A 17126-nucleotide genomic window follows, 5' to 3' on the forward strand; every position below is an offset into this window, starting at 1 on the left:
GGAGGTGGGAACTGAACTCAAGTTAGAGTCCCTGCTTTAGGTGAAAGAGATCAGTGAAGGAGGAGGGGTAAGGGCACAGCAGCAAGACCTCAGAAGAAATGGCTGTTGTCTGCCTTAAGAGAAGTAGAGAGGCACAGTGCATAAAATCAGAGCCGTTCATTTTTCTCCCATAATATCCCAGAACTGCTTCCAGAATGATAAATGGGTTTTATCTATCATCTATCCAAGATAATGTTTCCTTAAAAATTACCATAGTTATTGGAATCTTTTCCTGCACAAGATGTATTTGCTACAGCCTGAATTGTTCCTGACACTGCCTGGCAAACCTGAGCAAGAGATTAGCTGAGGGTTTACTAAACTGTAGCCAGAGGAACCAGGTTGGACCTCTACTCCATTTCTACAATTTCCATACACATCACCATTTGTTTCATTTGGTGCGCAGAAGCCCGCGTAAGTTCCCTTAGAATTAAACTCCACTTCAGCAAACCCTATTGTAACTAAAGGAGTAGATGGATTTCTTTTAAAAAGGAAGATAAAAACAGGGAGGCGATAAATCAGGGACTGCGTACGATAAAGGCACTGTCAGCGTGACTGAAAGGCAGTAGATTGAAAACCAGCATGCATCTGTTACAGAAGAAAGGGTTTGACATTTAGCCACAAGTTAAAATTTTCAGATGTGATTAGGAAGACTGATACAAACCTGAATGCACAAGGACACAGAGCTGGCCTCCACTGCGGAGACTGACATCCCTTCCGTTGGCACTAGCTTCTCACCACCCCAGACCTTCACCACTGAAGCAGAGAGGGGCATCTTCTGCATCTTCCAAAGCAGCCCGAGGTCTGTGGCCAAAACGGGTGCTCAAAATTAGATTTCGCTGCAGCAGTTTCAAGCCCCACAACGGGCTCTGCCGGTCCAGGTGGGAGGCGGGTGCTAGGGCCAGGGCAGCCCCAGAGCAAGGGTGGTGGGAGGAAGGTTGTCAGCCCAGCAGGGTCACCTGCCTGCTGGCCTCTTCTGGGAGAAAAGGAGCCGAGCTGAAGGGCTGGAGCAGTTTCTGCTGCGGAGAGCAGTCCCTGCCCACCCTGGGGCCGTGGGAGCCTGCAGAGAGGTGGGCGAGGAGGAAAGCAGATGCCTGGTTTGGGGCGAAGTCTGGGGAAGGTGTGGGGGCTATCTCGATCCACCAGCAAGGCAAAGCAGTGGCTCTGGGAGAAAGCTGACTTGCCTGCCTGCAAGGAAGAGCCCCCGCGCTTATTATCTCCACCTCTGCTGCTGCTTAAGATCCTGTGGGTATGTTTGATCCAGCACAGGGTCCTTCTGCGGGAAGGAGGGGATAACGGAGCTGAGGCATCAGAGAGTTTGAAAAACAAAAGGAGGGAGAGAAGGAAGAGAAGGAAATGCCAGGATTACAAGAGAAGGAACAAAATGGGGACGGGGAAGAGCAAGACAAACACAATGCTGGGCTGAGGCACACCAAGGGGAGGAACACCGAGCCCTGCAGAAGCTGGAAATCAAAGGCAGTTAGAAAGGTCATGTATCAAAGACAGGGAAGTGGTGTCACCTTGTATTTTAACACAAAGTTTAATATAAAAATTAATTTAAAGAAAAGAAAAAACCCAACCTGCTATATATATTTTTAGCTCCCCCATTCCTTAGCTCATCAGGGAATGGCCAAGGCCGGCTGCTGGGAAGTGCTCTGCAGAAGACCCCCGTGCCAGCCTGCAGAGCCCAGCACAGCTGCAGACCAGGGCACCTGCCTGTGCCACCACCTCTGCCAGCGTCAGTGCAGAGCCTGGATCTGGCCTTCTCAGGTCAGGGAGAGGCGGCTGGGCCAGGGAGGTAGCAGACATCCAGGCACAATGCTGGAGAAGGCACACAGCAGAACTCCAGTCAAACAAACTGATCAACGAAGCTCCAATCGAACAAATGAAAAAGACCAGGTTTCACTTTAATCTCTTTTAAATAGTATTTCGCTAGACGAAAAGCCATTTGCTACAGCCATTGCAAGAGTAATTTAAAACAAGCTGTTCTTTGAGCAGATGAACTAGGGAAGCCCTGTCTTCTGTGGCTGAAGCCTCCTCCGGATGGTGAGGAGGGGGAGCACTGGCAGGAGCTTTTCCAGCAGCTGAGCCTCTCTGACCCACCATCTCCTCCGCAGGAAGCGCTGAACTCGCTGCCTGCAGCCACACTGCCTTAAAGAGCCAAAGCCACAGCACTGGGGAGCTGCTCGACGAAACAGGTAGGAATTTACTTTGGTGGTGATCTGTGCCTCTGCCAAACTGAGCTGAAATTTGTTCCGTAGGAAACAAGGCCAGAGTAAAGTAGGTGCGAATCAAAACCAATAGCTTTACAGAGCAGTAACACTTGACCGGTCCCGAAAAAGGCACCTCCTCAGCAGCACTCTCCTGCCCGATGGCCAGCGCAGCTCAGCGCCCTCCGCCACGGCAGGGTCAGGCGTGGGGCAGCTGGGGAAAGCCATGCTCTTAGCACCCACTGGTTACAGAAACCTCGGTTCTCTGAGGCAGTGTACCCGCTCGCAAATACGCTGATAGACAAATTTCTCTTTTCCTAGTGCCAGTTCTTTTGACAACATATAAAAATAAAAGCCAGTCCATTTTGTTAGCAGTCACTGTGTGCATACTTAGCTACTTTAGCCAGTGATGCCAAAGTCCTCTTCAATAGCGCTACAGGGCCAGATGGCTCACAGTCACACATCATAAACTCTTTTCTGCTATTTCCATCTTGTATTTACCCAGCTCAGTGTGTAACAGCTACTGGCGTTGAAGGCTTCTTTTTTCAGGAACATCTGTGGTTTTGATAAGTCTTTGTAGGTATGGAAAAGCCTGAAGTCCTTCAGCTCCAGTTCTCGGAGCAGACTGTACCAGTACCGCACCACAGTGCTGTCATTGCCACTGACCTCAAACCCAGGCCAGTGGATGTGCACCTCAAAGACCAGTTGTCCTATCTGCTCAACAACATCTTCCAGGATCAGGTTTTCCAAAATCTTCCACTCAGCGCTCTCCACATCTGCCTTGAGGACATCAATCTGCAAGAAAAACGCCATTACTATGTGAAAATGAGAGTCTTTGCAATTATTGTCACTAATATCTGAGGCCAGGCTCATTCATTTTATAATATACATAATTGTTCTTACGTACAATTCCTTTTGTATTAAAAGGAAATAAAATTCTAGTGCATCCTAGGGCTAACGCGGACAGTATGTGAAGTTCCACGTTTGCCTGTTCATAGCCCTTCTCCTCCTGCCTCCAACTCCTGCTCTGAAAAGCTTTGTACCTCGAGGTGTCTGATGCAGCTCATCCTAACCAAAGCATGTCACTGTTCCTTCGCAAATCTTGTGATGGCATCAAAGCTACAGAAAAAAGAAACCCACCTAACTATATAAAGACACTAAGGCATTGCCGTTTCTTATTTCTCTATCACAAAATCCTGCAACAAAACAAAACAAAACACACTAGCAGAGATTATTTGCACCACAGCGGAGCAGAGTCCTCATGTGCCAGATGCTACTACATGCATCACACAAGTGCAAGAGAAGACCAAAGTGAAATGACTGGTACGAGCAGCTCAGGTCACCAGCCACCCACGGCCAAGATGGTGCCTGGAGCTTTGGCTTGGCAGGCATCACTATGGATGCTGAGCGAAGAGGACCATATCCAAAGAGAACTATGCAAAGAGCCCGCAGGGTTTTAAGGGTAGCTCCTCCAAAGAAAAATGGATAGCAGGAAAGAAGCCACGAAGCTGTTGGAAAGGGAAAGTATATCTGATAGAAATGTGCCCCCTGCTTTAGTTTGAGACCATTATTTAATTTTCTGGTAAGATATTCAGCAATCCAGCTTCTCATAGACCAAGGCAACTGCAGGCTGACTTTGCTTGGAGGTTAGCTGGGGGAGGGGAACTGTTTGCTTTAATAAAATAGAGCATTTCATCACAATTTCGCACCTGGCAGCGAACGATGACTGCAGTAGTGGTCACAAGCTACAGAGCTCAAGGGTTTTCCAGAACTGAACAGGGAAACTACCGCATGAGAGTGGGGTTTGCCTGTGCTGGTTCCACCAGAGCTGCCGCTTCTGCCCATCTGCTCATGCTCAAGATGCATTTGGAATGAAAAACTGAAGACTTTATTTAGAGTCAAGAATAGCTTAAAGACCCCAAAACCCCAGGTTCTTTCTGGCAGCCTACCTTAACCACTGCTGCTGTGTCAGAAAAGGCATCTGTGCAGATACAGAAGAGAAATTCAGGCAGGTGATGTAAAAGCATTGCGAAGGCAACTGCTTTCCTAAGCAGTGCCATCCCAGCGTGTCTTGCTGGTGCCAGGCCATGCCCAGTCCATGTGGGCAGGGCCCTGGCTTGCAGACCCCTCTGCCCAGGGTGCGGGGCAGGGGTTGGGCTGTGAGCACCTCTCCCGTACAACCAGAGCTTTGTTTCGCACAGGCTACAGCCAGAAACCACAGGGCCATGGCAAGGGGTAGCCACATCTACCTTCCCTTGTTCTCTGGATGGCTGGCTGGAGGCACCAGGGTCTGATCTGCTGAGGTGTAGAGTGCTCACAACCACATCAACCCTCCTCAGGGGCTCTGCTCCAGTGCTATGGACGGGCATGGGGTGGCAAGAATCGGTAGATGTTAAACACTTGCTTTTTCTGGTCTTCATCTGCAAAACGAGGGTATTAACCATTGAGCAACCTCTGCAGAGTGCAAGGGTTGTGCCCATGAAGGGCGGCGAGACTTTTGCAGGACAAGCTGTAAAACAGCTGAAAACAGAACTCTGCACTTTCAGAGCAGGACTTGCATGAGGTCTGTGGTCACAGATCGACTAAAGGCACTGTGCCTCCTCCACACTGAGGGGGGGAAGGGGCCAGTGGAAAATGACCGAGGGATTACGGAATTAAAGCCCGTATTGTGGCATGTTTGCACGGGGAGCAGAGAGGAAGGTTGCACAGACAACCTTAGCTCTGGTATTTCCTAACTTGACTCTGCAACAAAGAGTCTGTCAGTCTGTCCATCTATGGGTCAGTGAAATCGTTTAACATACCACTGCTTTGGGTTCGAGGGGGGGCTGAATGCAAATGATGCTGCTCATGACATTTCAGCCGAGAACTGCTTTGTTCTTGAACTCGCATGTTCTCCTTTATACATTTAAATAGGTTACTTATTTTTCACATTCCAAATCGCAGCTCTCCCTGCAATGCAATTTTGTAGTTAGCTGATTCCACACTGGTGCAGCTGCCGTAGGACTGTGCTGCTGCACTTCAGAAACCACAGATTTTTATCTTTGGGAGACTTCTGTAACTTTGAAAGGAGGCAAATTATTCAAGAACTTTTTGGGAGGGGAGAAGAAATGTTTCTAAGTGTTTGCTTTCGATTTCCCATGATCTGCCTTTATGGCAACAGCGGGGACATCTTTTTCTCATGGTAATGCTTCCAGTCATCAGCCAGGTTTGTTTGTTTTTCCTCTTGTGACACTAACTGCTGCTCTGGCTACTCAGCAGGCAGTCTCTACACTGTATCTGCAAAATTGATTCAAAAAGTGGCCACTAACCAATGTCTCGGTGGGATAAAGCAAGTCGCCACAATAACTGCTTAAACACACACTGAAATGACCGGGAAGGAAGCACAAGGCTAGTGGGGATGTGCTGCATACACAAACCAGATGCTCTTTGTGACCTCTAGTGCCCCGCACCGCTCACAGACCTGGAGGGAGGAAGGAAGGTATCTGTGTCTACCCACCAACTTCTGCCTTCCAGGCAAAGCCAGGGTCTCCATTCTGTGCCACGCACAGTGTAACACAGTCTGGCAAACAGCTGTTTGCCATTTATCTGAGCAAGTAACAACCGTCCTGCTAACACGGAACCTAAGCTTCGTGATGATCAGAGAGCTCAGGAGATATTTACCATCAGTGTTAAGCAAAGCACTACTGATAGACACCTTGATTCAAAGTGCCAGTGAAAGGATTAGTGGAGAAATCTATAAATTCAGAGCTCTTGTTCACCTGGGAGCGCAGCTGGAGTCTGCTGCTGGGAGTAAATCCTGGAGGGCAAAGATCTACCGTGCCTGAAGGTAAAGGCAGGCAGCTGATTGCCTGCCAGTCACAGAATAAGGCTGGTTCCTCTTATCTTCCACAAAATGCCTAGGCTGTCACAGAAAAGTAGAACATGTGATGTTTAAACATGTTTTCTCAGTTTAGCTCCCTTGAAAAAGCACTGCAGCACTGTACCAGTTACACTTGGAGGACAAAAATGTCTTTTCCTCATGCACAACCAAGCATATCAAACAGCTGAGAAAGAATGTGTTTTAGTTAGTGAAGGTTAACATGTACTGTACAAAGACTCCTTTCTTCTTTTTAGGGTAATGGCTTGTTACAACTGTGCATAATTTCCTAAAGCAGAGATCAGAGCTCTGTTTGCCTTGATCATTTTTGAAATACCAGGGTTAAAGGAGATTTCAGGTTCTGCGCTGCCCCACGGGCACCATTTAAAGCTCCCTGTGGAGAAGAGTCAATTGAGAGTGAGTCGCTGGAGGAAGCAATTTAGCTGTATTACTTCCAGCATGAACTCAGCGTGCGGAAGCGACAGCCAGGAAAGGCAAAACCAGCAAATGCAGTACAGGTCTGGCAAGGAGATCTCTCTCCCTGTCTGTGGGAGCAAGGAGAGGAGTGCTGGTTAAGGCTTTCAAGCAGAGGAGTGGAGCTCAGAACCACCCCGTCCTCCTGAACCGCAGTGCTGCACTTGGGCTTTGAGGCTGTGAGAAATAACCCTCTGCTCCAGCTCCCCAGATACCAGGTTACCTTTTTGACATCGTGTACAGCAAGATGAACTCTGCTTGCCTATGCGTCAGGTCTTCCCCTCTCCACCTAAGTACAGTTCTCTATTTTCAGCAGTCAAAACTCTGGAAAGCTGTTTAATATATATTTTGATAACACATGACTTTGCAGGTAACAAACAGGTTATTCAGTGTTGGGGTTTTTAAACGTAGCTTCCCTCTTTTCCCTCCTGAAACCTTTCAGCGTGATTCTTCCCTCACATTCTTTCTTTCCAAGATGCACCCACAGCCCTTGCTCACCAGCAGGCGACGGCTTGCACGTTTAAGTCCCTTTCACTCCCTTTCATTCCAAGTTGAGGCTGTAATTGATGGCAGACAGGATGCCACCTAGCTTAAGCAGCCTGTGACTGCCTCTCCCCGTGTTCCCTGTGATTGGTGGGAGGAGAAACCATCCTGGTTCTGAACCATCCAGACGGGAGATGGGGACCGCTGTGAGCATGGTCTGAGCAACACAGATACAGGAGAAAAGTCTCTGCTGGCCAGTGCTTGACCACAACAGCTCCAAAGAGCAGCACTTCTCCTTCAAACTACCTCCCTTCCTTCCTACTCACAGTTACAGCCCACTCTGTGACAGTCCAAAGAGCCAACTTCAAGAATGACTCAGGGACAAATGTGTCATTTGAGATTATTCACTCCCAACGTGACAGACTGGGCACATCTTCAAGTACCTGCTAAAGGCATCAGAGCCACAAAGCCGGTTTGTGCAGTTGGGTGCTTCCGTGGACTTTCTTCTCGTCTTACAGTAAAGGGCAACTGTCCAGCTGAAGTCACTCACACGATATCCACGCCACCAAAACAGAAAACCATCAGTAAGTGCAGACGGGCTTCATTCCTCTGCTCTCACTGCTGATCCTTCACAGCCATGTGTGTGACACAGAAATCTTTCTCCCAGTTTCAGTGATGTGCTTCCATTAAAATGTTACACAGCAGGGGCAGGACATTAAGTCATTTTTACGCTTACCAATTAAGCTGGAGAAAACATTTCAAAATCAGATTAAGAGAACTTATTTAACATTCTCTGATGGCCAACTGTCAGTATAGCAACAGCTTGCCGAAGCAGTAACAGCCCCAGACAAACGGACCCACTGGCATGCAGACGGCATCAGTCTCAGCTGAGAGCTCAGGAGCACTATGAGCACTTCACCCATGCTGTCCCACAGGGGACTGCAAGGTCCCACACGGGCACCCCACAGCTGCAGCACCCAGGTGTGGGGACAACCTGTCACTTTGATTCCACTCTTCTTCCCTTGGTCTCTGATGCTGAGACATTTCCCACAGATTCTCTCCATCTGGAAGCAATTTCTCTTTAGAGATTCATTATAGAAAAAGAGACAACCCCCTACGTCCTCCCCCGGCCCAGTTAAGCAATACCACTTACTTCAGTGGACAGGCAGAGAAGAGGAGGCCTTTCAGCTGGCAGAAGGGTTTTTTCACTGCCTCTTTACCAGAGGACAAAATAATCTCTGGACAAACAGCCGCCACCTGACTTAGGAGATCAGCATAGCCGGAAATCCTTTCTCCCTGGCTGCATTTGGTCAGGAGGCTGCAGAGTTCACCTGTGGCCTTCCTGTCATCACCAACATCTTTCTTGGCTGTGGGATTAATTTTTGGCATCGTCCCATTATAACTGAAACCGGGCACTGGATCAGCCAGAGATGTCACCTCACTCATTAGTCATCTTCTGGTCATAAAATAATACAGGTTCCCAAGCCCGAATTAATTTTCAGACAGGTTTAATGGGTTTAGCTACCACTATGATATAATGACCTTAAAGCTAGAGGTATTGTGTTTAACATCTTGCCTAGCTTGCTACCCAGCAAGACCACGGTTCCTGTACAGTGCCTGCACAGTGACCCAGAGAACAGGATCTACAAGCCCTCAGCCTGAGGCAGCCCTGCACTACATACATACAATGCTGAGAGAGAGGCCTGTCCCATCACAAAGATCCCGAGCACGAACGATCTTCGCTCCCCATTTCTTTAATCCAAGACCAGTCTCCAAAGCAGGCCATGAGAACCTCACCACGAGAACCTCACCACTAGCTGAGGACTCAGAGTGATGCTTGCTCAGAGAAAACAGGGTGAAGGGCCACCATGAGGACATGCTCCGAGTGGCAGCAGCTCACAGCCATGCATCCCTGCTCACAAACACTGCTCCAGCTGTCATTTGCACTGTCTTACCTTTTCCAGTTTGCATGGCTCTTCTGTTTCAACAGATGAAAACAACATTCGCTCACCAGGTCCCCTCAATCCACTGGCTAGACTGCTCGAGTGGGAAAAGTCCCACAAGGGAGCAGCAGAAACCCCAATCTTAAATCATATATTGGCCTGATCATCAGCAAGAGCTCTGCTTGCCAAAGCCCATGCCACAAACAGACATTTTAAATCCTGCTTTTATTCCAGTAGCAGCCCACACCCCAGGCTGGACGCTCAGCCGCTCTGCGCACAGCCCTGACCAAGCGCACGAGTTGCTTTGCAAAGAGCGCAGTCAGCCATCTAATCCCACAGGAGATGTCCCGCTGCCCGCTCCCCCTGCACAGGGGGAAAGCCCTTTCAATTCTGTTCTTTTGATCTTCTCTGCCTGACGCCGCTGGATGCCTGTGGGAATGGATGTTTACTCAAAGAGTGAATACTGTACGCTGGACCCTCACGTCCCCTTATTAAGGGGGAACAAACATTTGCAGTCTGTTTGTGTTGCCCAGCCCCAAGAATGGACAGTGGGACCCAGCTCTATGCTTATGTAAAGCCACGTTATTCCGGTCCCGCTAAAGGTGAAAGCCAGCAGCGCTATGACAAACGCATTAGGAGGGAACAAGGGGGCTGTCGTTCCACACAGAAGGTTTGCATTAGAAGGTAAATAGTTAAGCAGCAGTTGATCCCGCAGCCCTGAGGAGCAAAACCTGCGGCCGTGCGAGGGACAGAGAGCTTAGGTCACCGTAAAACGGCTGTACACCGTAAATAGCATTTTGGATACAAAACCTGCAATTCTTTACTAATACAGAGCCCGCAGGGCCCTTAAAAATGTAAGTAATTGAAGAAAGGGCTCAGAGACCCATCTTTGAAAAACATTCACCACATCTTAACTTCTCCTGCAGGGTGAGGACATGCAGCCCCAGTATAACTGAGTAGCTCCAGCTAAATGTGGTGGAGGACGCGGTTCGCACCCGCACTAGCCAGTGAAACAAAGTCCTTTAAGACTACGTGGGCATCTATTTGTTTCTCTCAATTTCAGGGCCAAGGCACCAACCTGCCTCTCTCCCGGCGCTCTGCTGGTTTGTCCATGCTGCTGTTTTTGCTTGCAACTATTGCAGGAAGAAAAAGTTCCTGAAAATGTGACTAAGGAACTCCCTGAACTGCTTGCATGACTAACCCATTTCATCTGGAACAGGCAGTGAAGAGGAGAAAGGAGAGCTGCTGAGGCTTTGACCTCTGGATTTCCAATTTTTGAGCAGGCAAAGATATCTTAAACTGCTGTCAGATCGAAAATGAGACCAGGAAGGATCCAGACACTAAGGTAAAAATATTCAAACAAGACACTGACAATCCCAAAGACCAGAATTTGTGGCCAGTGACAGGAGGACGGATGAGCTACTAAGGACAGTATATGTGGAAGGGAAAAAAATTATGTCTTTTTAGAGAGCTCCTAAGTGCTCTGGATAGGGCATTTATCCAAAGAACTTGTTAATGTCGCTTACTCCCTGGCAATTGTGAGAAAGATGTCTAGTAGAGAAAGACTAGGATATTTATGGAAAGGACGTTGCTCTCAAGTCTCATAAAACCTATGTGATGTCATGGGCCACCATCCTGAGCAGATATTCAGCACCTTGGCCGAATTAAAACCGTACTGATTCCCATTACTGTGCTATAACCATTGTTAATGGCTTAAGCAGGGGCTGGGGAGCATGAACACAGGTCTGAGCATTCTGCATCTGGTACCACCTTGTGAAGAACAGTAGGTTCCCCAGGCTCCCGCCTGTCTTGGTGGCTGGGGGGAACAAGGAGTGACTGGCTTCTAACAGCAGCAGCATAGCAATGACGATTCCACGGTGCCTGCAGCGGGTGCTGTGCTCTTCTGAATGCAACTGCTTGACACCGAAATAGTGGCACGCTGCTGCTGCTGCTGTCGAAAGGAAGGTGGAACAACATATTAGAGTGCACCAAACTGTGCTGGGAATTGAACACAGCTTCCGCAGCCCTCTAGTAAAGCTGGGGGAAAGCAGATTTTAATACCTGATTTTTTTTTTAAGAGTGTTAACAACCACAAAGGCAACAAAAAAAAAAAAAAAAAAAGAAAAGAAACCCATAAAAAATTCCTCCTTCCTTTCTAATTTTTAGCACATAATAATATGTTTTGAAAGTGGGTTTGGCTTTATTTTTTTTAAAGCTGACCCGCATTGTTCTGTTCCAACAGCGAAACACATTCATTACCATTCAGGCACTGCACTAGCTCTTTTCCCAGGAGAAGAAAAGGCTACGGATAGCACCACATCCAGCCAACGGTAGCGTTAAAAAGATCTTCGCTCCATACCTGACAACTGCATACTAAACAGCACCTTCAGGTCACTCCCTAGGAACACCACGACTCTTAACAACATCTTGAGAACCCCTCCTGGTGGAAAGAATTTAAATGAGACAAAAGGAGATGTAAGGGACCAAGAGAAAACCCCGCAAAGGAACGTGTATGAGGCATTTCTTGCATACGACATAGAGAGTGGGAGAGGTGGTGAGCAGTAAATCACTGTCCAAAGATCTTTGCTTCCAGAAACATGAGGTTGTTAAGACCATTTCTCCTCGTAGCCAGACTCTTCAATCTAGTTACAATTAAAATACTTCACGCAGCAGCAGCCTTAGCTGACTAAGGAAATACAGAGCAATTACCACCTTGATTTCATTATCACTAAAATTAAAAAACATATATATCCAGGAAAGAAACACTGTCTGTCAGGAGCTTGTAGATTACTCGGTAGATTAACCATTACAAGGTTACAGGAGGCAGCATTTCCAGCTGCAGCTGGAAACCTCTGCACCAGGTTGACTGCCCCTCCTCAGCAAAGGGAGTAAAATTCACCAACTCACTGACATGCCCCAAACAAAAGCTTCACGCAGGGCAATAGTTAGTGCTCAAACCACAGCTCTGCTGTAACTCCAAGGAAATCAAGTCAGGTTACACAGAGAATGAATATGGCCCAGCATATACAAACATAACCTCAAAGGGACTGAACACTGGCGTTACAGGCAGTAAGTCCCACAAGAACTCATAAATCAAATTACAGAGCTAGAGGCAGATGCTTATTGTAGAATAACATGCTCTCCATCACTCTGAGCTTTTGCTGTAATGGGATGACTTACAAAAAATAAATTACTTCACATTTTCTGGTGAGCTGGCCCAACGTTACTATCTCCAGCGCTCTCCCTTTCAGCACAACCAGCATGGAAATCAGGCACGTGAGACAGGTTTGCAGCACTTTGAAGGCCTGATCTCAGGACTTGTCAGACAGATGCTCATCACAGAGCTGAGTCTGTGGGCAAGTCACTCAAGATGGGATACACCTCACCCAGCCCAACGCACCTAAATCCAAACCAGTTGTCCAAGCTCCCTCTATAGACCATGGAGAAGAACAAGATCATCCACGGGGCAATTTGAGACATGCAAGTCACAGCATCCAGCCTGTTTTAAACATATGTCCTTGAAGAAGATTAACTGCACCCTAATGGTTTCCCTGCAGTTTATGAGGATCTCAACAGCTATCTTGAATGTAGATATTAAAGTTAACGGAGGTGAGTTCCATGGTTCTCCATCCCAAACGGGTCATTTATTTAGACTATAAGCTCTTACAGCTTATTGGTATTACATCTGCCTGGTGCAAAAGAGTCCAGTGCTAACATGGGACTTTATTGTGCAGTTACTCCTACTACAAATAGGTCAGGACCAGCATTTACACTTTAAAAACAGCAGTGCTCTGGGACAAAACTCTTGTAACGGTGCCAGGCAGAAACTGATATAACAAAAGAGACAGTCTGGTGTGTCCACATAAAAGCAAACGAGACGGCAAGCGTAGCAGTGCAGACATTTCCAGGGGCAGACAGGGAATAAGGCAGCCACAGCCTGAGCCTTGGCAGAGACCCCACTGGGACTTCTGAATAGTACTGATTGCGGATGCTCCAGCTGCAGGGGGGGCAGCGAGACACTCCATAAGATGTTATGGGAAATACAGGATCTCTCACGTCAGAGAAGACTTACAGAAGCTGATACGATAACCCGACCAAAGCAAAGGCTGTTCTTCACAAGTGTATCTATCTGGATGGTAAATAACAGCTGCAGAAAAAGAGACACTTAAACCTAAAGACCACTGATTGCACAAGAAAATTTGGATGTGAAAATCAGGCTAAAAATCAGATGAAGGGTGGGTTTTTTCCTTTTAAAATTGCGATTCTGGAAAAGCCCCAAACAAGCATAATAAAGCAAGAAAAAATTAAGCCCTTTCAAGACAAAACTCCAAGCATTTACTTAAGGATTTGTATGATGCAGTGATTCAAGAGATCTGGTCTCATTTGGTCTTTCTGATGCTAAGCCAAATGTAGCAGAGTGCAGATCTGAACTGGTGCCTCCTGCTCCAGCCAGGCGAAGGGGGCTGTTCCCTGTCTGAGGCAGCAACAGTGACAAGGACTCACCTTCCTGCAAGACCTCCCAGCTTCTCACCCCGAGCTCAGGCTTCCACATCAGCATACAGACCAGTCTGCAGGCATTCATCAGCCAGTACTGAGGACTTTCTGTGAGCCGAGCTGAGTTTATAAACACCGGTGGCATCCACATGTTGAAGCTGGGCACAGCAGCCCCTCGGTGAACGTAAACTCAAGCTAACTAACCCACAGACTCCCTGTGCAATACCTACGTCTGCCCTTGCAAGGGATAATCAGATGATTTTGTCTAGGCAGAGTCAAGAATTCAAAAGACTGTTTTGGCCCCTGCAGTTCTGCGGTGTGCATAGTAACAGGTAGTTGCATGGATTTGCTTGCTCCAGAACCAGAACATGGACTTTTCCCAACACAGAGAGTTAATTTTTTGTTTTGTTAATCAAATTTCCATGCACAGTTTTCCCAGGGCTTTTATTTTATATTTATTTGTGTACTGCCAACAGAACCGATTTTAAACCGAGATGGTAAATTGATTTTCTTTAATCTATGCTCTTTCACACCAGTCTTCCCAACACTGAAAGTGCAGCATGAAATAGACTCTGTAGTACCTGCTTTAGGAGAGGAGCAAGTGATAAATCACTTGCCTGGGAGGAGATGAGGTTATTAATCAAAATGGCTTCAGGGTGTAGTGTTTTGAAGCCGTGTCGAGTATTAAATAACAGGTGAAAGGGAGGAGGTTTTCCTTCTGAAACCTTCTGAAACCCAAAATCTAAACCTGTTCAATAAAATGAAGCAGACGCCTGCTAGCCAGGTTGTCACAGAAAAAAATCTTCATGAAGAGCCTTAAAAGAGAAGCCTTCAAATCAAAATCAGGACTTAAACATTGTTTTACATTTCTTTTCATAATAGACAATGATATAGCCAGGTCGCTTACACAATTTGTTCTAGATGACTTGAATGGCAGGAGTCGAACACCACTCTGCTGTCCCCTGAAAGTCACACCTCTGAGCACTTCCTGCTTACACGACGGTTTTACTTTGCGTTTGCAGATTCTCCTTTACAGCTCAATTTGTTTTCCAAGAAGCCATCTCACCCACTGCTGAGCCATACTGCCAAGGAATGCAAATCCTAGTGCTTACTGACGGCATCACACGAGATTTGTTCTACAGAGCTCCAGAGAGAAGAAAACTGCTGCTGAAGTAAGAGTTTGCACGTGTGAACACGCATGATTTACTCATGCATGCCCATGCAGGACAGAATGAACTCTTCACTTCTGCTGCTCAGGGCCTTTCTGTCAAAGGTTTTTAATTTTAATTTATAGCATAACCTTTGACATACAGAATACATGTAGCAGCTTGGTTTGAATTCTCGGTTAAGGATCAGGACTTTTTGTAGAGGGGAGGGCGGGAGCTCTCATTTTGATATGGTCTTCCCCTCGTAGATTTATTGCATACTAAAATCTGGGTGACGTGGAACATCGCAACCTCCTGAGGAGGCCACTGATACCATACACAACACAAATCTATGCTGGGACTAGAGGAATCGTTTATTTAGACCCTGAAATGGCCCGCTTGTAACTGAAGTCCAGACTGATGATCCCCTTGAAAGACCATGGAACCCAACTGTGACCAAGAGCACCAGGATATATATTTGACGCTGTCTCCCACAGTAGTGTGTGGCCATGTCAGGACAACACAGTCTGGATGAGCAGACAACCACATAATTAAGGAACCAGATGGATGGTTGGGCTCAGAGGGCAGTGGTTAACGAGTTGCACTCTATCTGGAGATCAGTTACAAGTAGAGTGCCACAGGTCTATACTAGCATTTGTCCATTTAACATCTTTATCAGTTACCTACAGGAGGTGTTAGATGATACTCTTGCCACTCTTGCCATGTTTGTAGGTGACATAAAACATCAAATGACATCATGGATGACATCAAATTGGTGACACCGGTCAATACACACACTCAAGGGCAGAGCTGCCATCCAGAGGGACCCAGACAAGCTGGAGGGATGGGCCAACAGACACCTGATGAAATTCAACAAGGACAAACGCCAAGTCCTGCACCTGGGGAGGAAGGACCTCCTACAATGATACAAGCATGGGACTGCTTGCCTGGCTGAGGAGCAGCTCTGCAGAAAGGTCCGGGGGGTCATGGTGCAAAGATCAACAGCATCCCAGGATGTATTAGCAGGAGACCAAGTGATGTGATTATAGCCCTGTACTCAGCCCTCTGGAGGGCATCTAGATACTACATCCAGCTTTGGTCCCCACAACACAAGACAGACAATGATAAACTGAAGTGAGTCCAGCTGGGAGCCACCAAGATGGCTGGGGACAGGAACACTTGCCCTCCAAAGAGAGGGTGGGGATTGGGGCTTGTTCAGCTTAGGCAGAAGATGGCTTTGTGGGGCAGGCTAACATCAGCTTGTAGAGCATGCAAAGAGGTCATCAAGATGGCAGAGACAGGCTCTACAGCAGTGCACAGAAGTAGGACAAGAGACAACAAGGATAATTTGAAATTGGGAGCTTTCAGACTGGATATAAGGAGAAACTTTTTCATGATGAGGACAGTCAAGTAGGACAACAGCTGGCCCAGAGAAGTTGCTCAGTCTCCATTTTGGAGAAAACTTCGTGTTTTCAAGACCAGAGTGGATAAAGCCTTGAACAACCTCGTCTGACTTCACAGCTGGCCTTGCTTTGAGCAAGGGATTGGACTACAGGCCTCTCAAGATCCCTTCTGACTTGAATTTCCAGTGACTCTTTATGAAGGAAGTTCCCCATCCAGCTATCACTAATCCATTGGGAACACCAGCACTGTGGCATCCCCACCCCAGTCGGTGGGTAGAGAATACGAAAGTGAAAGCTTTCACAATTCCACTGCAACAAGAAAGAAAATCTTGTGCATTCAGTGGCGCTCTCGCTCTCTTCCACTGTTCATCATCAGTGCGCTACAGTTTACATGTTCAGCAAAAAAAAAAAAAAAGGGGGGGGGCAAGATGAGCAAGATCAGTTTTTACATCTTTATCCTTTCCTGCGGCCAAAAAAAGATTGCTCTTCTCAGAAGATAAACCAGTAAATTTTCAGTTTAGATTTGTGTACTAGGAAATAGGACTCTCGTGACAACCCCTGGAGATTATCCCAGGGCTTAAAAGATTTCACACTCTAACAGTTCCCCAAAATACTCTGACTACATGTTTCCTTTGTCAGTCTCATCCTACTTGCCTCCAGGCAGAGAACTCCCCAGAGAACTGAGGACTGTTAGCCACAAAGCCAATCAGAAAGATCAAGTTCTTTTAATCTTTCCTCAAATCCACTTTAACACCAAAAAACCTGTTTGTTTTTCTTGCCAGGATAGTGCAGAATAGCAGGTGTGCTCTCACCCAAGCCACAGTGTAAACGAGCCCATCCAAGTTCCTTGATTCCCTTGCAGCCAAAATCCCGAATTGCATGTTTTCTTTTCAAGGCAAGAACTCCAGGAGGCCTTGTCTGTCCTCTATTCATCAGCCTGATCCAAAGTCTCTGACATCAGTGGAAATAGTCTCAATGAGTTGGAGGGTCTTGGATCAAGCCCCGAATCTTAAAGAACAAAAGCAAGGAGAAAACGAGGCATTAACCTCAAATACAGCTGCCTGGAATTCCTGCCACGAAGC

The 17126-nt window shown here is 47.1% G+C and overlaps 1 protein-coding gene across 1 annotated transcript in view; it reads right to left on the reverse strand.

Moving 5' to 3' along the window:
- Positions 1 to 2570: 2570 nt before the first annotated feature.
- METTL24 (methyltransferase like 24) overlaps positions 2571 to 17126 on the reverse strand; it is a gene marked incomplete at its 5' end in the record, with an annotated part of 27777 nt that continues 13221 nt past the window's right edge. Inside the window, one exon of the mRNA XM_010145290.1 lies at positions 2571 to 3041. Coding sequence (XP_010143592.1) covers positions 2727 to 3041 — 315 coding nt within the window. The remainder of the gene's footprint in view (positions 3042 to 17126) is intronic.

The sequence above is a fragment of the Buceros rhinoceros genome, unplaced genomic scaffold (assembly GCF_000710305.1).
Source record: "Buceros rhinoceros silvestris isolate BGI_N320 unplaced genomic scaffold, ASM71030v1 scaffold4431, whole genome shotgun sequence".
In the NCBI taxonomy this organism is placed as follows: domain Eukaryota; kingdom Metazoa; phylum Chordata; class Aves; order Bucerotiformes; family Bucerotidae; genus Buceros; species Buceros rhinoceros.